General features: G+C 44.7%; 3 protein-coding genes across 5 annotated transcripts in view; 2 read left to right on the top strand and 1 right to left on the bottom strand.

Annotated features, from left to right (window-relative positions):
• The first annotated feature begins 231 nt into the window (after positions 1-231).
• aars2 (alanyl-tRNA synthetase 2, mitochondrial (putative)) lies at positions 232-13,381 on the top strand. 2 transcript variants are annotated; one of them, XM_063477160.1, is made up of 22 exons: positions 232-539; positions 884-1,072; positions 1,154-1,299; positions 1,369-1,560; positions 5,412-5,556; positions 5,641-5,786; positions 5,863-5,971; positions 6,070-6,108; positions 6,224-6,338; positions 6,501-6,628; positions 6,758-6,896; positions 6,971-7,140; positions 7,218-7,331; positions 8,323-8,463; positions 8,546-8,683; positions 8,762-8,865; positions 10,696-10,804; positions 10,879-11,004; positions 11,211-11,321; positions 11,492-11,575; positions 12,073-12,186; positions 12,471-13,381. In XM_063477160.1, exons 1-22 carry the CDS (start codon positions 243-245, stop codon positions 12,633-12,635), a joined length of 3,021 nt encoding a protein of 1,006 aa, XP_063333230.1. In that variant the 5' UTR covers positions 232-242; the 3' UTR covers positions 12,636-13,381. The 2 variants fall into 2 exon arrangements, 1 of the variants encoding a protein (XP_063333230.1); XR_010094079.1 differs by lacking the exons at positions 12,073-12,186; positions 12,471-13,381 and having other exon boundaries at positions 11,211-11,399; positions 11,492-11,591.
• capn2l (calpain 2, (m/II) large subunit, like) overlaps positions 12,774-22,558 on the bottom strand; it is a 31,896-nt gene continuing 22,111 nt past the window's right edge. Inside the window, exons 19-22 of the mRNA XM_063477362.1 lie at positions 13,750-13,841; positions 13,555-13,671; positions 13,419-13,477; positions 12,774-12,879 (exon numbers count right to left, since the gene is read on the bottom strand). Coding sequence (XP_063333432.1) covers positions 12,856-12,879; positions 13,419-13,477; positions 13,555-13,671; positions 13,750-13,841 — 292 coding nt within the window. The 3' untranslated portion in view covers positions 12,774-12,855. The remainder of the gene's footprint in view (positions 12,880-13,418; positions 13,478-13,554; positions 13,672-13,749; positions 13,842-22,558) is intronic.
• Positions 16,222-22,322, top strand: LOC134629651 (uncharacterized). Of its 2 annotated transcripts, XM_065471169.1 has the most exons (11): positions 16,222-16,499; positions 16,697-16,759; positions 18,493-18,918; positions 19,125-19,185; positions 19,450-19,574; positions 19,797-19,888; positions 20,109-20,401; positions 20,684-20,907; positions 21,193-21,391; positions 21,509-21,698; positions 21,954-22,322. In XM_065471169.1, exons 1-5 carry the CDS (start codon positions 16,398-16,400, stop codon positions 19,557-19,559), a joined length of 762 nt encoding a protein of 253 aa, XP_065327241.1. In that variant the 5' UTR covers positions 16,222-16,397; the 3' UTR covers positions 19,560-19,574; positions 19,797-19,888; positions 20,109-20,401; positions 20,684-20,907; positions 21,193-21,391; positions 21,509-21,698; positions 21,954-22,322. The 2 variants fall into 2 exon arrangements, with proteins under 2 accessions (XP_065327241.1, XP_065327242.1); XM_065471170.1 differs by lacking the exon at positions 19,450-19,574.

The raw sequence follows: 22,558 nt of genomic DNA, 5'->3' as shown, positions 1-22,558 counted from the left end.
TGCGTGACTTTAAAGACAGCTGTACTCTCAGTCTGCAGTACAAGTACTTAGTTACTCTCCTACGGGGACCCGTGACGTCACCTTTCTCTCTGGAGTTCGGTGATCAGCTGATGTTCTGCAGGAGAACCTGAGCTCAGCTGTGTATGATGTCACGCTGCGGTTCCACCGTGACACCAGCAGGTGGCGGCGCAGCTCTGACGGTTTTACACCTTCACGAGAAGAAGAAACGGCTGGCTGTGCGCATGCGTCTCTTGGCAGCTTGCAGTCCTTGCGGTACCGGTTCGCCTCGGCTCGCTGTGATCCGGAAGATGAGGCTGCTCCTGCGAAGGCTCCGGTCGGTCAGCGGGACGCCGGGCTTCCTCTCCGCCGCCTCAGAGCGCTCCTTCAGCGGCTCACCGCCGCCGCTGCCCGCCGCCCGGGTCCGGAGCGCCTTCGTGGAGTTTTTCCGGGACAAACACGGACACCTGCCGGTCCCTTCCTCCCCGGTCCGGCCCAGAGGAGACCCGAGCCTGCTGTTCGTCAACGCCGGCATGAACCAGGTCAGTACAGACCCACCCGGTCCGGGGGTACCGGGAGATTTCAAAATAAGAGCCTGTCAGAGGCTGAAAGCTGATCGATTAGACTTTATTGATGTTTCGTTTTATTGAATATTTTAGTCCAGATTAACAACAGCTGTCACACCTGTGCAGGTAAACACAGATGGAGGGGGAGGAAGTGGGTCTGCGTATATGTCCTTCTGTGTGTGTGATGTTTTATTGTGTGTGTGTGTGTGTGTGTGTGTGTGTGTGTGTGTGTGTGTGCGTGTGTGAGAAGCACCTTTTTTTTTAAACCTTATGATTTAACCAATCAGAGCCTTCTCTCCATCTTTGTGTGGCGCTCTCAGTTCAAGCCCATCTTCCTGGGCACAGCGGACCCTCGCAGCGAGATGGCGTCGTACCGCCGCGTGGTCAACAGCCAGAAATGCGTCCGAGCCGGCGGCAAACACAACGACCTGGATGACGTAGGCCGGGACGGCTACCACCACACCTTCTTTGAGATGCTGGGAAACTGGTCATTTGGAGACTATTTCAAGGTGGGTCCACTTCCTGTTTTCTTTAAGGTGGGAGTTTACTTCCTGTTTAAAAGAGGCTCACTCCACTCTGTGTGCACTCAGGAGGAAGCGTGTTGGATGGCATGGAGCCTCCTCACAGAGCATTACGGGATACCTGCTGACAGGCTGTATGTCTCTTATTTTGGCGGTGATGCAGCTGCGGGGTTGCCAGCTGATGAGGATACCCGGAACATCTGGCTGGAGATTGGGTAGGTGCACATCTGTCTGCAGCTGGGGCCGCACTGCTACAGGTCAGCTGACCCTTGCTGTCCCCTCAGGGTCCCCACCCACCGTCTGCTGCCATTCGGACTCAAGGACAACTTTTGGGAGATGGGGGACACGGGGCCCTGTGGTCCCTGCACCGAGATCCACTACGACCACGTCGGCGGGCGAGAGGCGGCGGCGCTCGTCAACGCTGACAGCCCAGAGGTGGTGGAGATCTGGAACCTGGTCTTCATGCAGTACAACAGGTACATGACTCGCCTAGACCTTTGAATCTGCCTGAGACCACTTTAGTCCACATGAGACTACCTTAGTCATAAGATAGTTTCAAAGTTAAAAAGGGAACAAATTGATATTGTGTTTCTACAAGAAATGCATCTATTAAACGAAGAACATGAGAAGTGGAAGAGAATAGGGAACTAAATTAGAGAAACAAGTATAAACAATGCTATCTGAGTTGGGGCTTATTGGTATATGGAGATATTTACACAAAAATCAACGCAAATTTACATTTTATTCAGCGAGACATGATATGCACTCGAAGACTGATTATTTTTTTACTTTTAGTAAAGATTTCCACAGAGTGAAGGATTGTATAATAGGACAGAGAGATTTATCTGATCATTCAGGATTAACTATGAAGACTGGGTTTAAAGCTAGCCCCAAAAACACCTTATGGAGGCTTAACGCAGGTCTGTTCAATAATGACTCGTTTAACCCTCTGGGTTTGTTCAAAATCACGACACTTTCAGCTTGTTCGTGGCCAAAAATGGCCACCCCCTGTTTATGTTTACAAAATGCTATAAAATTAATATATATTAAAAAAAATCCACTTTCATTGACTTGATTTTTTAGATTAGCATCAGTGCTGTTCATGAAAATCAAAATTTAATTCAAATTCAGAATTTTAACCCTTTAAATACCAGTTAGATCACATAATTTTAATGATTTACAAAGGGATAAAAGCATGAAATCCCTATTTTTTTATTTCTAAAAATACATGCAAACTGATTTATTTTCTAACCATGATGGAGGTTAGATGCGTAGCAATAATTAAAAGTATCAATGAGTTTTATGCATCTTTGTTTTTTTGTGCAGTGACAGAAAAATAAAAAAACTCCCTCTCAGCTTGTTCGTGGCCAAAAATGGCCACCCCCTGTTTACATTTACAAAATGCTATAAAATTCATATATATTAAAACATTTTTCTACTTTCATTGACTTGATTTTTTTAAATTAGCACCGCTCCTAGTCATGAAAACCAAAATATAATTCAAATTCAGATATTATACCCTTTGAATACCAGTCAGATTATGTATTATTACTACGCTTTTGGGGAAAATAGTAATAAAGTTCCAATTTTTTAGCACATGAATGATGAATCCTAATATTTTTTTTATCATCATTGCAGGTCAGGACCAGTAACAGTGATTTATTTTTACTTACTTACTGAATGGCCAAAAAGAAAATCACACATGGAGTGTTAGTGACCAGAAAGACCATTTAATGACCAAATAACCACAAAAATGATCAAAATTTATATTCCAGTGTGTGTGCTTCTGTGTGCATCCTCATTAGCAGCACGATGTGCTAACCACAGTAGAGTGGTTTTTGTAGGCACACTTTCTACACCTGGTTCAAGGGGCTGCTGTTCCAATCCTGGAGGTGCACCTTTTGCACTTTCTCATTTTGTTGGTGGGGTGTGGGTCACACTCTGGTTCAGACTACTGTATCTTGAGATCAATGGCAGAAGTGGCTGAGAATCAGGGACAAGGGTGTCTTGCAGTTGTTGAGGTCACCAGCATGTGCCCCAGCTCTCCCAGGATCACTCTTCATTTGTAGGTTGTAGAGCACTCCCCCACTTCAGTGAAGTTGTTTCCGGCGGGACAAAGGCATCATTTCCCAAGACATCCAGGAGATTGGAGAAAAGAGCCATCAGCCATCAGTTAGTTTTCCTTCAACAACTCGAGGTGCCAACACCCTCTAAGTTATCCAAGCTGTATTTGTGCCTATTGTAGTCCAGGATTGCTTCTTGCTTTCACACATCCTTTATTCCCCATCACCGACTGCTGGTTCCCTGTGTGTTGCTGTCAAAAGAAGCATATTCCTCCGTTGCTTTGGCATGTGGGATATTGCTGTGGTAGTTTTGGTGAAGCCAAAGACAGACAACAAAATCTTCCTCTGTTGCAACTGGAGGAGCTGGGGAGGAAGCTCTGGGTTGTTTCCCCTGTGCCAGTTTTCATCTGAGGAGTTCCTCTGCCAAGGTGACCGAAGGAAAGACGTTGTCCTCAGAGCTCCTCCGTCAGTTGGAGTCTGAACCCCATGTCATTTTTTACTTCCTGAGAACTTCCAGTGTTGTCATCCAACATGCTATGTATTGCTTTATTCTGGTTTAGGCTCACATCTCCACTTCATCTATAATCCTCCAATCCTCACACCTTCGCCTCTCGTGCAGGTTTGTAAGGGTGCACAGCAGCTAAAAGATCTCCTTTGTTATAAAAAAGTCAAAAGTAGATCTCAGGCTGCTAATGCAGGTAACTGCATACAGGGTGAGCCCTGGTTTGATACCAGTGGGTACTGGATTGTGGTGCAGTCTCTCTTCAGTGGTGGGACCCACATGGTTTTCCTTTCATGAGGGATCCACTCAGTCACCGGCTCCTCGGTCTCAGAAAATGCTCCTATGTTCTTTTCCATTAGCTGCTCGGCCTACACCTCCATGCCCCCCAACCCCAATCCTCCCCCCCAAAGAAGAGGATTCAGACACTGGCTAGTACTCTTCATCAGTGGTGATACAGTCAGCCTCTTTGGAGATTGTCCCCTCATCTTCTGGAGAGGAGGTTTCTTCATCTTGGGCAGATGTATTTTCTTCAAGGGCAGAGGACTGCTTGCTGTCCTTGCTCTCTGACCAGATCATATAGACAGTGCTTGAAGAAGTGATGACCTTATTGCCGTATTGCCAGAATAAATGATCTGGAAGCTGTTAGGCTTACTTACAGCAGTAGCACTGACTGCACCTGCAGAAACTCCAGGACACGTTTACAAACAGTGTTTGTTGTTGTTTGCGCTGCAGCTGCAGGTTTGAACTCTGCAAAATGTCCTGTGATTGGGGTTTTTTGTTTTTTTTAAGAGTTAATATTTTTGGTATGGTATCTTTTTATGAAAAATACAGAGTAAAAGTGCTTTTAACATGTGCTTCAAAGCTAAGTTTGACTGGGAACCTCAAAGCTCAATAGCCTGCATCCACAGAAATTCACTGCAGCCTATGTAATGTTTGATGCGTCATTATTTATTCCGGTCTATCTTGCAAATACATGTTTGTGCTGCAATGTCATGCACACACACAAACTATTAGATCCTTAAGATCAAACCTATGTCAAAATTGTTTCATTATTTTTGGTCCATTGGAGTGTGGTAAGCCATCAAACGCCGCTACTAGAAACCAGGAATATTGGTGCTGGTCATAGACATTATTAACATAATCCATCATATGGAATTGATTACCTTCTCACTGCGGCTGCAGAGGGAGAAAGGAGAGAGACTTTGGGAAAGATGGGACAGTTATACGTTAAAAGACTAGAAACTGATACCTGTGTGATGCAGAGGAATAGCTGCGACTTTGTTTGAATGGAACATGTACCTGTGTAATGTGTAATATGTAATATGTGTAAGTAAAACAAGGCGATGTGTATTTTGGAATATGTGAACATATGTGAATGTGTTAGTTTCCCTTGCCCTCTTTAGTTCTGCATGTAAAATAAGATGAAAATCAATAAAGAGAAAGTATATAAAAAAAAGAGACTACCTTAGTCCACGTGTAGTTACTTTAGTGCACGTGTAGTTACTTTAGTCCACGTTTAGTTACTTTAGTCCACGTGTAGTTACTTTAGTGCACGTGTAGTTACTTTAGTCCACGTGTAGTTACTTTAGTCCACGTGTAGTTACTTTAGTGCACGTGTAGTTACTTTAGTCCACGTGTAGTTACTTTAGTCCACGTGTAGTTACTCTAGTCCACGTGTAGTTACTCTAGTCCACGTGTAGTTACTTTAGTCCACGTGTAGAGCACTTCCTTTGTCTTGAATCCTGGTCCCATCCCGTCTCAGGGAGGTGGACCACAGTCTGCGGCTGCTGCCCCAGGTCAGCGTGGATACTGGGATGGGTCTGGAGAGACTGGTGAGCGTCCTGCAGGGCAAAACCTCCAACTATGACACGGACCTGTTCACACCGCTGCTGCACGCCATCCACCAGGTATGCCGGCACACACAAGCGCACACGCAGGTTACAATGTGTCCTGCACAGGTTGTCATGGTGACTCGTGTGCCATGTCCTCAGAGGTCGGGGGTGGAGCCGTATAGGGGCAGGATGGGGGCGGTGGATGTTGGTCAGGTGGATCTGGCCTACAGAGTCGTGGCTGACCACGTCCGGACATTGTCAGTGTGCATCGCTGACGGAGTTTACCCGGGCATGTCAGGAGCCGAGTGAGTCACCTACCAATCAGCTGTCAGCGTGACGCCAGAAGCAGGAATCTTATGTTTACCTGTGTGTGGGTGTCAGGTTGGTGCTGAGGAGGATTTTACGGCGGGCGGTTCGGTTCTGTGTCGAGGTCCTTCGTGCTCCCCAGGGAACGCTCGCCAGCCTGGTTCCCACCGTCGCCGACCTGCTGGTAAAACGCCATCCCATAATGCCTCTGAACTGACATTATTTTGCATTTGCACAGTAAACTGAAGGCTGTTTTATTGATTACCTGGTTTCTGTTGCCAGGGTAACGTTTATCCAGAGCTGCACCAGGAGACAGACCGGGTGAGTTTGTATTATGACCTCTGACCTCTTCGCTCCTCACTTTCAGAGTCATGTCATAAAAGTTGGGTCACGTGATATAACAGGAAATTGTCATCAGATGGTGTTTGTCTTCCAGATTGTGGACATCATCAACGAGAACGAGGCTCGCTTCCTGTCGTCTCTGCGGCAGGGCAGCAGGCTGATCGAGCGCACGCTTAGTAGGAAGGACTACAAACATGGAGTCTTCCCCGGTCAGTCCAGGTCCAGACTCTGACCACCTGAATACACTTGAGTTAATCAGGATGTTAATGAAGCCTTTAATTAACAGTCTGAGGTTGACGATGGCCTGAGCCGAGCCCACCTGTTGGGCTCAGGTGTTCATACCTGGCTAATCATTTCCTTCCTTCTGGCAGCCTCGGTGGCTTGGTCTCTCCACCGGGACCTGGGCTTCCCTCTGGACCTGGTGGACCTGATCCTGGAGGAGAGGGGGGTCCGTGTAGACCGCCAGGAGCTGGACCGCCTGATTGCCGAGAACCAGAAGGTGGGGCTTAATTCACCCGTCTTAATCTGGAAACAGTGAGGGCTTTTACTGTGAAGGATGGAGAAGGCTGCTTTTATTCTGAAAAGATAAAGGTTTTCATTGATCCACACACCTGTCTGTGTGTCTCAGGTGGCTTTAGAGCTGCAGGCAGGTGACCGTGCTCAGGTGACGCTGGACGTCCTCAGTCTGACGGAGCTGCAGCGTCTTGGCATTCCTCACACCGACGACAGTCTCAAATATGACTACCGCCTGGCCGAGGGTCGATATGGTATGTTCCACCTGCACAGGTAACACACCTGAGCCTCGGTGGTCAGCTAATGATGTCCACGTCCTTCCTCCCAGTGTTCCCGCCGTGCCGTGCGACAGTTCTCGCGCTCTACGACGGGCAGGCTTTGGTGTCGGAGGTCTCCGAGGGTCAGCGCTGCAGCGTCATACTGGACCGTACCTGCTTCTACGCCGAGCAGGGGGGGCAGTCACATGACCAGGGATACTTTACCCTGGACGAGCTACAGGTCAGCAGGCGCCTCCCTCAGTGCATCGTGAGAAACATTTTGTGTCCCTATGACTCCACCTCTTTCCTGTCTCTCAGGACGTGCTCTTTCCTGTGGAGGCGGTGGTCCGGGCGGGGGGCTACGTGGTCCATCGGGTCACCGCGGCCGACAACCTGAAAACCGGCGACCAGCTCCAGCTGCACCTGGATCAGGTAAACAGCTGGGTTCAGTTGAGACTTAAAGGGACAGTTCACTAAAACTGGGTTCCCCGTCCCCCTCAGGCAGGGTGGCCCACCGAGGGTCAGCATAACGGCTGGCCTCGAAGGGCCAGAGTAACAGTGTGTGCTCAGACCAGCGCTCCCACACACGGACCGAACACGAGCAGCATGAAGTCGGAGCTGTTGCATCAAAGTCCTCGATTGCAGCTTCGATTGCTCTCAGGCCGCTCTGAAGCTCAGTTAATTCGGTCTGAAGGTGAAACAACAATGCACAAAAAGTTCCTGCAGCAAAAAGCCTCGACTACTCAACAGCGATGGAGACGCTACGGTCATCTGAACGGAGAATCTCGGGCTCGCTTCGTTAAATTTGTTGAGCCACCTGTTTGTACGCGTGTTGGCTTTAAAGCATCTGTGACCTCTGTGTCAGCGTCCACAGTTTGATATCAGTGACATCGCCGCAGTGATGTCACTGTATCCAGCTCCATGTGTTGTTCCAGAAAGCTCGCAGCATAAAAACAGCTGATCAGGCGCTCATTTCAATCTGAGGAATTCATTGTTGGGTCGATCTCTCTTTACGTCTTTTACTTTAGGAGGAAGACAAACATATTTGAGCACATTAGACACGCACATTTATTCACATGTGGACCCGATGCTTTGGACAAACGCTGATAGCTCCAAAGTCAGGCTGAGATCATCTAACCTTCAGTTTAATTCTGTGACCACGATGAACAAAAGTGGTGAGAATCCTCGAATTCCTCCATCAACCTCAAATCCTGGACGAGTGAAACAGATTGATTCCCTGTGACGCTGACTCGAGGCACCGCCTCCTCCAGAATTGCCTTGGGTCTGGTGGCGACTCCGTCACCTCCACCGGTGCTGATCTCACTCTTTACCGTCGGCGCTGTGTTGTGTTCAGTTTCTTCTCAGCTTGTAAGAGTGTTTCTTGTTTCCTCTGCTGACTTCCTGTTTCCTGTCGGGGTTCCAGGTGCACAGGCTGTCCTGCATGGTTAAGCACACGGCCACGCACATCCTGAACTTCGCCCTGAGGAAGGTTCTGGGCGCTTCGGTGCAGCAGCGAGGCTCGCACGTGTCGGCCGATCGCCTTCGCTTCGACTTCAGCGTAAAGGTCAGGCCGCCGTCCGTGAGCCCGACAATGGCGGCGTAGTGCAGGTCGCGCAGGTTCTGATGCGTCTGTGCATTGTCCTCAGGGCTCTCTGAGCGTGTCACAGCTGCAGCAGGTGGAAAGGTGCGTTAATGAAATCATCTCAGCCAATCAGATCATTCACAGTCAGGAGCTTCCCCTCCAGAGAGCTCGCGGCATCAGCGGCCTGAGGACGGTGGACGAGGTGAGCTCAGACTTCGCATTTTGGGTCACTTGCTGTCTCACCTGCTGTCTCACCTGCCACCATCACCTGTTTCTGCAGGTGTATCCTGATCCTGTTCGAGTCGTGTCAGTGGAGCTGCCGCTCACCGAGCTGCTGGACGAACGGTCAGACAGACAGACGTCTGTGGAGCTCTGCTGTGGAACGTGAGTCTGTGCTCACCTGGACTCACACAGACAGACAGACACACACACATACGCACAGACACAGACACAGACACGCACAGACACACACACATACACACAGACACAGACACGCACAGACACACACACATACGCACAGACACACACACATACACACAGACACAGACACACGCACAGACACACACAGACACGCACAGACACACGCACAGACACAGACACACACAGACACACGCACAGACACACGCACAGACACACGCACAGACACACACACAGACACGCACAGACACACGCACAGACACACACAGACACGCACAGACACACGCACAGACACACAGACACACGCACAGACACAGACACACGCACAGACACACACAGACACACGCACAGACACACACAAACACAGACACAGACACGCACACACACAGACACACACGCACACACACAGACACACACGCACACACACAGACACACGCACAGACACACAGACACACGCACAGGCACAGACACACAGACACAGACACACAGGCACAGACACACACAGACACACACAAACACAGACACGCACAGACACACACAAACACAGACACGCACAGACACACACAGACACACACAGACACACACAAACACAGACACACACACAGACACACAGACAGACAGACACACACAGACAGACACACACACAGACACACACACACAGAGACACACACAGACACGCACAGACACACAGACACGCACAGACACACACACACGCACAGACACAGACACACGCACAGACACACACACACACAGACACGCACAGACACGCACAGACACAGACACGCACAGACACGCACAGACACGCACAGGCACAGACACACGCACAGACACAGACACACAGACACAGACACACGCACAGACACGCACAAACACAGACACGCACAGACACACACAGACACACACAGACACGCACAGACACACAGACACAGACACACACAGACACACGCACAGACACAGACACACGCACAGGCACAGACACACGCACAGACACACGCACAGGCACAGACACACACAGATACACGCACAGACACACACAAACACAGACACGCACAGACACACGCACAGACACACACAGACACACACAGACAGACACAGACACGCACAGACACAGACACGCACAGACACGCACAGACACACACAGACACACGCACAGACACACACAGACACACAGACACACACAGAGACACAAATACACAGCGACACACACACACACATAGAGACACACACACACACACAGAGACAGACACAGACACACACAGACAGACACACAGAGACACACACACATACACACATACACACACACACACAGACAGACACAGACAGACACACACACAGACAGACACACACACAGAGACACAGACACACACAGACAGACACACATACACAGAGACAGACAGACACACATACACAGAGACACACACACACACACACACAGACACACGCACAGACACACGCACAGACACACAGACACACGCACAGACAGACACACGCACAGACACACGCACAGACACAGACACACGCACAGGCACACGCACAGGCACAGACACACAGACACACGCACAGGCACACACAAACACAGACACACACACACGTCCCTCAATTTAAAGGTGAAATGCTTTAAATAAGAAACCAGGGATGATGTCACAGCAGCATGCCATCGTTTATGTACAGTTATATTACAGCTACATTAGCCAGAATAATCAGATGTCACGTGACCTGTCATTGTTTGAGAGGTTAAGTTTAACTAGCAGGTGTAAACGCGTCACCTGGTGCTCTGCCGGCCGTCTCTGTGTTCAGTCACCTGCTGCAGACCGGCGCCATCAAGGACCTGGTGATCGTCTCTGAGAGGCAGCTGGTGAAAGGAATCAGTCGGATCGTTGCCGTGACGGGACAGGAAGCGGCACGGGTCAGTGAAGTCGTGACATAATGATTAGGTGGAATAAAATGTGGCGTAGCTCTTTTAACACTCTGTGCTCTCAGGCTCGGGAGGCGGGGCACGTTTTATCTCAGGACGTCGACTCGCTGTCAGCCAGACTCGGACGCTCCGCCCCCTCCTGCCTGGACACCGCCCAGTGCTTTTCCAAGGAGGCTGGCGTCCTCTCAGATGTAAGTATGATGATCAGAGAGGCCACGCCCCTAACAATCCAAACGTTATAGAGTTTAAACAGGTGAGTTATAATCAGCAGAGGAAATATTATCTATAGAAACCCAAGGAGTTTGTGTATGAGGCTGTGGACTGACCCAGGAACAGCACGCGTCCCAGCTTCCTGTGTGAGCCTCTGTGCACTTTGACCCTGTGCTGTGTCTCCCAGGCTGTGGATAACACCCCCATCCCACAGTGGCAGCGCAGAGAGCTGCAGAGTCGACTCCGCGCTCTGCAGAGGACGAGCAACACCGCCGTCAGGAAACTGGAGACCAGAGAGGTGAGCACGTCCTGAGACGCACGCAGGGCTAACCAATCAGAGCTGATTACATTCTGCTGATGATGTCATTAAACCCAGGTGATTTACGTGTGATCCACCTGACTGTGTGATGGGGGACAGTTTGAGTGTGTGGCTGCTTTAACACTCTTTTCCCATCATGCTTTTCTCAGGCGGCAGTGCAAGCTCAGGCCCTGCTGGAGAAACACGGAAGGACGGAGCTGCTGGTGGACTTGGTGGAGACCAACTCTCTGTCAGTACGTAGAGTCAGACCGTTCCTAATGAAGCGTCACACACTTTAAATTCCTGCTTTTAATCCCTGTTCAGTTTGATTCATGCAGCACAAAATCACAGAAGTTGCCTCGAGAAGCGTCCTACCACTCGGTGACAGTGGGAACAAAGAACTTTTAATTCAATTCAATTTATTTATGCAGCACCAACAACAGTCGCCTCACAGCGCTTTATACTGTAAGGTAGACCCTACAATAATACAGACAGAGAAAAAACCCAACAATCATATGACCCCCACTGGCGACAGTGGGAAGGAAAAACTTCCTTTTAACAGGAAGAAACCTCCGGCAGAACCAGGCTCAGGGAGGGGCGGGGCCATCCTGAGCCTCAGGGAGGGGCGGGGCCATCCTGAGCCTCAGGGAGGGGCGGGGCCATCCTGAGCCTCAGGGAGGGGCGGGGCCATCCTGAGCCTGGTTCTGTCGGATCACTGAGGTTCTGCTCTGATGTGGTTCTAATGTTTCAGGTTCTGATGAAGACGGTGAACCAGCTGAGCTCCACTGCTCCTCTCAGTCATGTGATGCTGCTCGCTCACCAGAGGCATTCTGGCAAGGTTTTGTGTGCCTGTCAGGTTCCCAAGGTAACCACAATTAAGCAGTCAGGCTCCACCCACTGTGATGTTTGTCTTAAATGTGACATCAAAAAAGCCGTTCTTATTTACAAACAAAGGTCTAAGTGAAACTCTGAGTTTGTTAATTCTGAGATCAAACTCGACTTTCCTGATGCTCAGTCAGTTACCGTGGTAACAGTGCTCTATTGACGGTAGCTTTCTATCACTAAAACACGATGAACATTCTCAGAGCTGATTGGACAATGTCTGATCAGGAAAAGGAAGCGTCTAATTAACCGCCCCTTCCTCTGCAGGTCTCGCCGTCCCTCGTCGCTTCTGATTGGGCAGTGGCCGTGTGTTGCCACCTCGACGGGAGCGCCGGGGGCTCAGAGGTGGTTGCCAAGGGAACAGGAAACAGCAACGACATCACCGAGGCTCTGAGGTGGGCCAAGGAGTTCGCCTCCCAGAGAATGCAGTGATGATGTCATAAAGAGAGCCTCTTCTCATTGGATGATAGGCTGAGGCGAACTTTCTGAACACATGAAGTTTGATTTCAAAGAGGACAGACAGACATGCTCTCGTTATTCTCTTTATTGTGAAAGGTTACATCATGAAACACTCAGCTAATCACAGCACAGGGAGGATAAACCAATCAGAAACCAGCACCCAGCAGGTTCATCACCTGGCGTTTCGAGGACCTCAGAGCAGTGACACGTTGAGCCACTGCAAAGACACAAACACAGGTGTTAAATCATGTGACCAAACACACCTAAATCTTTTCAAAGGTGATCCCTCACCAAGTCTGGGCTTTCAAAATAAAAGCCTGCCAGGGGGGTGACAGCTCAGCTTAGGAACCAAACTTTGTTTTTCAGAATAAAGTTTCATTTCCTGAATAAAGCTACGACCCGTCCAACGCATAGACTGATTATAAACGAGAAACCAGCAGCTTCACATTCACCTGGACTTCCTGCTGTGAACAGGAAGTGAACATGTAGACTTTCTAAATAAGAGTCTCAGCAGCTTTAAAGGTGTCCTGCAGAGATGCTGTTTCTTTGTTTTGGGTTTGAATATTAATAAAAACTGTGTTCACTGTTTTGTCATTTCATTACACTCAGAGCTCCGCCTCCTTACAGGTGAGGAACCCTTCAGGGGTCATGAAAAGGTCAACTCTCAATTGCTCAGAGTCACTAGTAGGTGGAGCCTGCTTCAGCGTCGTCAGCGCTGAGTGAGGATTGCTGTGTGGTTAATAATGAAGATGGTACCTCCATCAGGTTGAGCTCGATGGTTCCCGACCCGTCTTTCTCCAGAGCGCTGAAAGCGTCTGCAGAGAGGAAATGGACAGGATGAAGAGGAGGATGAAGATGGAAACATCTGTGACTCAGGGCTGCGACGACTCACCGAACATGGCCTCCAGACGCACCAAGCAGCCCACGAAGTTGTCAAAGTCGATGGTGAGATTGGGTTCGCTGTAGCGAGCCACCAGGACCTGATGGAGCGGATTGTTCAGGGAGAAACCTGCAGCACACAGAGGTCACACAGGTGAGCACATACAGGTAAGCACTCGAGCAAGCGAACAGGCCTGACGAAGCTCACCTGCGTCTTCCACCGCCGACCTCATCTCCGTGGAGCTCATGGTCCCTGAATTGTCCACATCCCTGTCCCGGTAGACTTTCTGACAACAGAAACATCACAGCGGCGTCAGATCAGCACGCCAACGCCCGGCGGAACGACCTCTGGCTCCAGGATGGGTTCGCTGTCCGGCGTCACTGAAGCAGCAGGTGTGCGATCACATGATCAGGCACACGTCTGGGATTCATTACTCTAGCTACGAGCGAGATCACATGAAAGAGGCGGAGTTTGATTGCAGCAAACTCAGCCTCGTTTGTGATTGGGCACAAAGCAGTTGTGTAGCTGAGGGTAAAGGCAGCACAGCGGATGGAGGATGAAGGAGCGCTAGGACCAAACTAATCGATGCTATCAATATCACAGCAGATCAATAAAGCTTCGAGCAGCTGCCACAAACATTCTTTTACTCGTTTAGCTCGAGTCAAACGGGCCGCGAAGCGCTACAGGCTAATTACCCCACTGAGCGCCGCTCTGTTCCTAAAGCACTTTATAAACGAGGACTGTGGAGGAGAGCCCGCTCCAACACTCCAGCTGTTCCTCACCAGGCCAGCTGTGCGATCATCTGCACAAAGACTGTAGAACAAAGAGGGCTGCTCCAGCGAGCGGTCACGCCACCTTCCAGAGATCTGACAGTAACGCGCTCTGGTTTCACCTGGGATTTTAATGCGGTTGCCAGGCAACATGATCATATACAGTCCTGAACAGATTTAAAGGGCCTTTCAAAAACAAGTTAACAAACTAAGAATTTCATTTATGAAGCAAATAAACAGATTTTTTTTACAGTGTGGGCATCTCTGAGCTGTCACTAATTAATAAATCATAACATCAAATCACCAAAATTTGCTTCTGTTCAGGAATGAACTAATAATTTATCTTAATAATAATAAGCTTTATTATTATTATTATTATTATTATTATTATTATTATTATTATTATTATCATCCCACAGGGTTTAAATCTGGGACTCTCCACCATTTGACTCTTCGAACTGAAGCTTCTCTGCTGAGAGGTGAAACGTCTTCAAGCAACTTAAAGAAGTCCAGACGCTTTTCTTTCCGAGCTCCTTAGACTACGATGACCTGGATGACTGAGAACCTTCACAGACAATAATATGCTTTATTATTTTTTAAGTAAAAAAGTACATTTGGGTCCATGATAACAGCAGTAATTATCTATTTAAATTAAAAACTTAATTTAGATTAAAGTGTTTGTGCACACTGGTGGATTAACTATAGAGATTGACAGACCACGTGACTTTTGCGCATTGCATGCCGGTAACTGGTGGCAAAACAATCCAAGTACCGCATCAAATGCAAGCATTTGCAGCACCGCAAAACGTTCATTCTCCGGTTCCAATACCTTCTTGGTTTTTCTTTGCTCCCCAAAAAAGGAATGTACAAAACGAAGGAGAATAATGCCGGACCGTACAAAGACAGACTCAACGAAAAGGCAAAGAAAAGATACGAGGAAAAAATCAAAGGAGTGAAAGGGTCAGACCCTTACGAGCACACAGAGTGGACAAAAGACGTCAGCGTGCTGCCCAACTTTCACCACGCTCAGATTTATAATTATACGGTTCTTGGAGTGAGTGCATACACTCATGAAGTTTAGTAACTTCAGGTCACTGCAACAAGCCCAGGTACAGTTTACCGATGGATGGGTACAGGACCTTGAAATGCACCGTGTAGAACGAAAGACCATCGTACAAACAAAGGTCAGTTTACCAGTCTCACAAATCGTCTTCATAAATACACATTCATTAACCGTTTATTAATATAACCTTTGAGCTCAACGGTAATTAATTAGTAGTGGAAATAATTTCTGGTACGCATTACAGAAATGTAGCAGTGACAATAATATTGTATGTTGTAATCTATGGGGCGCCGTTTGTAAACTGAAACATGCCGAAATTAATGGCAACATTTTTCCACATTTAGCTCTAAATCTTACAAAACATGTTTTTTCGAGTCATTTTTTACAACATTTAGTAAAATTTTAAATGTTAAATCTAAATGCTAAATGTTAAATCTAAATATTATATATAAATTTAAATGTTAAATCTAAATATTATATATAAATCTAAATGTTAAATCTAAATATTATATCTAAATTTAAATGTTAAATCTAAATATTATATCTAAATTTAAATGTTAAATGTTAAATCTAAATATTATATATAAATCTAAATGTTAAATGTTAAATCTAAATGTTAAATCTAAATATTATATCTAAATTTAAATGTTAAATCTAAATATTATATCTAAATTTAAATGTTAAATGTTAAATCTAAATATTATATCTAAATTTAAATGTTAAATGTTAAATCTAAATATTATATATAAATCTAAATGTTAAATGTTAAATCTAAATGTTAAATCTAAATATTATATATAAATCTAAATGTTAAATGTTAAATGTTAAATCTAAATGTTACGGGAAACTAAATATTTAGCTAATATGCAAATTTATTGTACGGGTCAACGGAAATACCAAAATAAAAGCTTCAAGAAAACCTCCCGCGCTAAAGTGTGCCGGTCGTGTTCAGGTTGTGTGTCTGCGCTCCTCTCACGGTCACTTTTCACTGCCATGAGCTGCTTCACCAATTCCCTACCAGCATGTCCAGCGATTTAGCTGAAAACATTGGAAGAGCCGTTTTGTCGGCCATCCAACGATTCAGCGGTAGTGCACCCTCAACCTCACAAACGCCGCTGCACTTGGTAAGTTCATTGTATTTTGGAAGTTCATTGCATTTTGGACGGGTTGATAGCAGTGTTAGCAAAACTAGCAAAGCTAAATTACTTAGCTAGTCCTCAATTATTTCATTTGGTAGGCAGCAGACAGAGATCGAACATCATACAACTCTATTTATTTATTTGGTAGGTAACAGTCGTTCTTGATGTAAATGTTTCCTTAGGAATCCAGCAATGCACCTGGACCAAGTAGACCTGCCGTCTCCACTGGGATACCGTACCGCTCGGTAGGCCTTCTTACACATATCATTTAGCTGGCTGGTTTTGATATACAGTCAGGTTCATAAATATTTTTGACACAGACACATTTTCTAATGTTGCTTCTGTACATTACCAGAATGAATTAAAAATGAAACGACTCCAATGCAGTTGAAGTGCAGACTTTAAGTTTTAATTCAATGGGCTGGACGAAATGGTTGCATAAAAATGTGAGGGGAAAAAAGTAATTTGTAAACACAATCCTATCATTTCAGAGGCTCTAAAGTAATTAGACAAATTAAATAACTGAAAATAAAATGATCATTTCTATTACTTTGTTCAAAACCCTTTGTTGGCAATGACACCTTGAAGTCTTGAAGTCATGGACACCACCAGATGCTGGCATTCCTCCTTACTAAGGCTCTGCCAGGCCTTTACTGCATTGGCTTTCAGTTGCTGTTTGTTTGTGGGCCTTTCTGTCCTAAATTTAGTCTTCAACAAGTGAAATGTATGCTCAATTGGGTTAAAATCCAGTGACTGACTTGGCCATTCAAGAATATTCTATTTCTTTACTTTAATAAAGTCATGGGGTGCTTGGACTGTATGTTTTGGGTCATCTTCCATCTTTCTTATTAAATGCTACCCAATCAATGTGACTACTTTTAGCTGGACTTAAGCAGACAAGTATGTCTCTGAACACATTCAGCTGCTTCAGTCCTGTGTCACATATTCAGTAAACACTACCAGTGCCACTGGCAGCCATGCATGCCCAAACCATCACACTGCCTCTGCCATGTTTTACAGATGATGTGGTATGCTTTGGATCACGAGTCGTTCCATACCTTCTCCATACTTTTTTCTTGCCATCATTCTGGTAGAGGTTGATCTTGGTTTTATCTGTCCAAAGAATGTTTTTCCAAAATGTTGCTGGCTTTTACTACATGTTTTTATTTGTTTTGTTTTTTGTTAAGTCCATTCTAGCCTTTCTATTCTTGAGGCTTATGAGTGGCTTGCACCTTGGAGTGAACCCTCTGTATTAGGGCCGTTCAATATGACGATATAAAAACATCTATCGTTTCATATTATACGCTATCATTTGTTCTGTGTTGTCGCAAAATAAATTTTACGTCAATATTTTTCATTGTTTTGATGGTCACTGTAGTGGCTATATTAATTTCTTAATTTTCTTTTTTCTGTTATGTTCTCTTTGACCGCATGTTGTCTGTTCACAGTAAAATTTTCAAAATGCAAACACTACGTCTCAAATCAATTCCAGGCCTTTTATCTGCTTAATTGGTAATGACATCATCATTTTAATATGGATACCCTAAATTAAAGCTGAGTCTGCACATCATGTTCATGATATAATTATGATTGGAAAATGTTTCAGTAAACGGGCAACAAAATAAAACTTGTTAGGGTCCAAATACACATTGACCTAACTGCAGGCCTTTTCTACTCTAATTGAGTGCTCAAAGCACTTTATACAACAGATCTCATTTACCCATTCACAGGCACAGATTAATACAAGCACTTTTTCTGTCCAACATTCGCACACAGTCATACTCAGATAAACCCATTGGGAGCTGTAGATTAGAGCACCTGGGGACTGAATCACCAACTTGACCAACAATCACCAAATGCTAATCTACAAGATACAAAAGGTTCAGTTTTCTGTGTAATGGGTAGACAATAGTAAGATGGTCTGAGTCTATTGTAATGCATAGGTGTCTATCTGTATCTGTGTTTGAATTCATTTCAGGTTCCTCTTCCATCAGTTCCTCAAGCTCATGCTACGCGCTCACATTTTGTGAGAAAAAACAAGACCTGCAAACACTATACAAAAGATGTTGTGTGCTTGCCCTTGTCTTCAGCATCAACGTTTCTCATACCGAGAGGAGATTCAAGAGCAAAACTAGCACAAGATGGCCTTATTGGGAAGATCTCCTTTACATCTGACTGGTCTGAAGCACAACTTAGAGAAGAAATAGCAGCAATCTTCAGAAGAACATTTGCACTGTCAACTGGCCAGACATTCCCTTTTGAGTATTTGAGTACAATTAGAGGATGTAAACGACTAATGAAACCAAATGTTTCTAGCAGTTTTCTTTGGGGTGGCCAAGAAGTTGGCTCAATTTGTTCCACCACCTGCCTCTATATAATGGCAGGGATACAAAAACCTGCACAGGTAAACATTTTATATTGTAGTGCAGAAATATTTATTGTCTAAAAAGTGAGTCTGTTCCCTTAACATAATTTTATTAATTGTATTAATTAATATTGCACTTTTAGCAGGTGTAAACAGTTTTTAGTGCAGCCATGTGCCTCTGTGTTACCAGTAATTTGGTGCAGCTGTATTTGATTTTATGTAGAACATGCTTTCTTTTCCCTCAGGAGGAACCAGAAGAGCTGTCTGATAGTGACTTTGAAAGTCCCGTCTGCCGGAGAAGACGAGGTATGTGACGTGAATGAAAACCTAGTGAGGTTCTAAGCTCAATGACCAGTTAGATTTTGTTACTGCAGTGAGTAATAATTCCTGGGGGGTTTGTTTGATGAGAGCATCATTAATTTGTCCGATTTTAATGTTTACGGATTATCACAGGTGATTACAGCCAAGGAGGAATATGTGCCCAACTTTCACTTGAACTAATATAAGGATATATAAAGGCTCTGTTAACATTATGAAGCAAGTCATGCTGACCTTCTTTCCTTTGTTCAGTGCATCATGCGTTGCCTACAGCACCAGGTGAAAGTGAGGCCAAGCATCAGGAAACAGAGGGCTGCATTCAGGAGAGTGAAAATGAGGGACAGGCAGATGTTTCCATATAATGTGGCAGAATTTGTGTAAGCTGTTGTCTAGGGGTTAAAGAAATCCTTCATTCTAGAAGTTGTTTAGGATATTGTTTCGATGCAGGTTTCCAATTTGCATGTTTGTTTGTTTGTTTGTTTTTTGCTGAATGACTGCAACTTTAGGATTTACATTTAAAAAATTTTTTATTGATGTAGTGTGATAAATTCTTCAAGGCTGACATGTTTTATGATTTCTAATATCTCTTGTCTACTTAGCCCTATTTTTCTGGAGGAAGATGAAGCTCTTGAAGAGGCAATTCAGCGTAGCCTCCTAGAAGAGTCTGATAAAGTGAAGTTCATATTTCAAGGTAAGATTTGAAAGTAACCTCTGATTATTGAATATCTTATTTGCATCTTTACTTGCATCATTTTTTTGAAGTTACACAATTACAAAGGTAATTGCTCATTTCTGACTAATTTAATATGGACTATCACAACATAATTATCTGTAACTCTGTGCACTTGAGTCAAATGTACAGCAAATTTCCATTTTTCCCCAAGATCTGTCATTGTCCCTTTTTTATATAGGTCTTTTAAGAAGCTCAGCAAAGAAGAAATTGAAGGTCTTCTTAGAGCTCATAGTGAGAAAGTCATTACACCAGGAACAAGACAACTCCATATCAGTCGAGCCAATGTGTGGTCGACTGCTTTGCGTCAGTTCAAGAGACCCAAGTTTGCAGAAAGCTGTGAGATGCTTTATGTCACATTTGCAAGCGATGAACATGATACAGAGGAAGATGCTGCTGACCTTGGGGGGCCAAGGCGGGAGTTTTTCCGTTTACTGGTGAAGGCCATCTTTCAGGACAGTGGTGCGTTTGAAGGTAATATGATTTCATAGACAAACTAACTTACTTACTCAAGGCCTAAAGGCTTGTTGACGACACTCGTTTTTATAATGTTACAAACGCAACAACCACCTGATCTGAACATTGTTTGACAGAACATTAACAAGTTAATAAATGACTACAGATAATACATCTGTTACGTTATCTTCTGTGTGTCTGAAACAGTACAAAAAAAAAAGTAATACATTTTTGTCTGTCAATCTCAAGATATCAGTTGGCGTCTGCACAGAATATACTTTTTTGTGTGTTATTTTTCAGCTACACCAAATGGATGCACACTGAAATTTAACATCCTACACTTGCAAAATGGAGTATATCGAACCATTGGCAGGATGTTGTCCACGATAATAGTGCAAGGTGGAGAAGCACCAGCCTTTCTCTCTCCAGATGTAGTAGACTACATTGTGTCAGGAGACATTCTTCAAGTACACCTAACACCGGATGATATAGGTGACCCTGAGTTAAGAGAGAATCTGAAAAAGGTGAATTGCAATATTATAACAAGAATATTGTAATATTTCCTATATTCACAAGTCTTCTGGTCTTCTTTTATAATGTATAATAAATACACTTTTGGTTATTAGAGGCATCCATGTATTATATTTTTAATTTGTTTCCTTTTTGTTAAAAAAAAATTTTATTGGTGAAATACAGCCAAATAAACCAAAACAAAAACGTTTCGAGTCCAATTAAAATGAACCATCTGCAGTATTTGTGTACACTGGTAAAAAAACCAAACATTTAAAGTGTTTTTCTTAAATATTTAGGTTGTAAATGCAACAACTCAACATGATTTGGAGAAAGCAGTCAGCTGCTGCGACTCATGGCGATATCAAGTTGAAGGTCTTCCACTCAGTCACCATGGCCAATAAAGATCTGTCTGTGAAAAATGCAGCTCTATACCTTGCAGTCCTGCAACAGCAAAGCTGTTTCGATCAGCTAACTGATGGCTTGTCCTACTATGGAGTGAGATTTATATTTTTTCTGTATCAATTGGTCATTGTTTTATAATAAACATTTAGAGTGAGCTACTTTTTGTATTTAAAACTGGAATTTAACCATTATTTAAACTTTTCTGTCTAGATTTTATCACTGCTGAGAGAGAACCCCAGTTTGCGTGTTCTGCTTGACCTATCAGGGGAGGACAAAGATCTGACAGCCAGTTTAATTGCTGGGGTTCTCAGGCCAAGCTATTCTGTCCTTGGGAGCAACAGAAGAGTTAGAGAGGAGCTGATGGTGGTCAAATTTCGGGAATTTCTCCAGTGTGTCGAAAGTAAGCTGAAATTCACATATAATGTAGTCTGGCCATGAAACAATTCAGGACACTAAAGTAAAACTTAATTTGTCTTTTTATGTCACATGCACACACAAAACAGGAATAAAGATGTATGAAAGCTTACAACTGACAAGCAAAGCAAAGACAGAACCTCTGTATTTTTATAAATACATTAGTTATCATTTAGTTGTTAGCTCAAGCTTTAACTAGTTTAGAGTCCCCAGGTTAACGGGGGTTTTTCTTTGTTTTTAGATAAAGAGCTGAGAGACGCACTTGGAGAAAGAACTCTTACCAAGGATGAAGAGGCATTTGTGAAGGCTTTGAGGCCTGGTCACATCTTGGCTTTTGCCACCGGGAGCAGCAAAGTTCCAGCCATAGGTTTTCAATCAGCTCCTAAAATAACATTCGTTCACGATGAAAGCAAACATCTCCCGATTGCACACACATGTGCAAATGAGCTTCAGCTTTTTGTGAATGAAACAACAATGGCTGATGATGATGCTTTTCATTACTGCTTCTTAGTAGCACTCATGAATGGAGCTTTATTCAGCACCATCTAAACATGTTCCAAAAAAGTGGAATTAAAATGGTGGGTTTGTTAACTCTAATCCTGTTCATTAATTGTAGTTCCAAGTAACTTTGCTTCATATAAGATAGTTGAAATAAATTCTGACTGCATTTAATGTTGAAATTTTATTTTCAAAGCTTCAATAGATTTATAAAAATGCTAACTCTGTATTTTCAACAACAAATCAATAAAGTCACTGGTGTAATACAATTAATAATTTTATTAAGCTTTTTCTTTTTTTAAACAAGGACATTTCAAAACAGTTTATGCACAGAGTATACTAAACATG

The sequence above is a fragment of the Pelmatolapia mariae genome, linkage group LG6 (genome assembly GCF_036321145.2).
Source record: "Pelmatolapia mariae isolate MD_Pm_ZW linkage group LG6, Pm_UMD_F_2, whole genome shotgun sequence".
Taxonomy (NCBI): Eukaryota; Metazoa; Chordata; class Actinopteri; order Cichliformes; family Cichlidae; genus Pelmatolapia; species Pelmatolapia mariae.
Note: the sequence above shows the minus strand (reverse complement) of the source record. Positions and strands in the feature narration are given on the sequence as shown.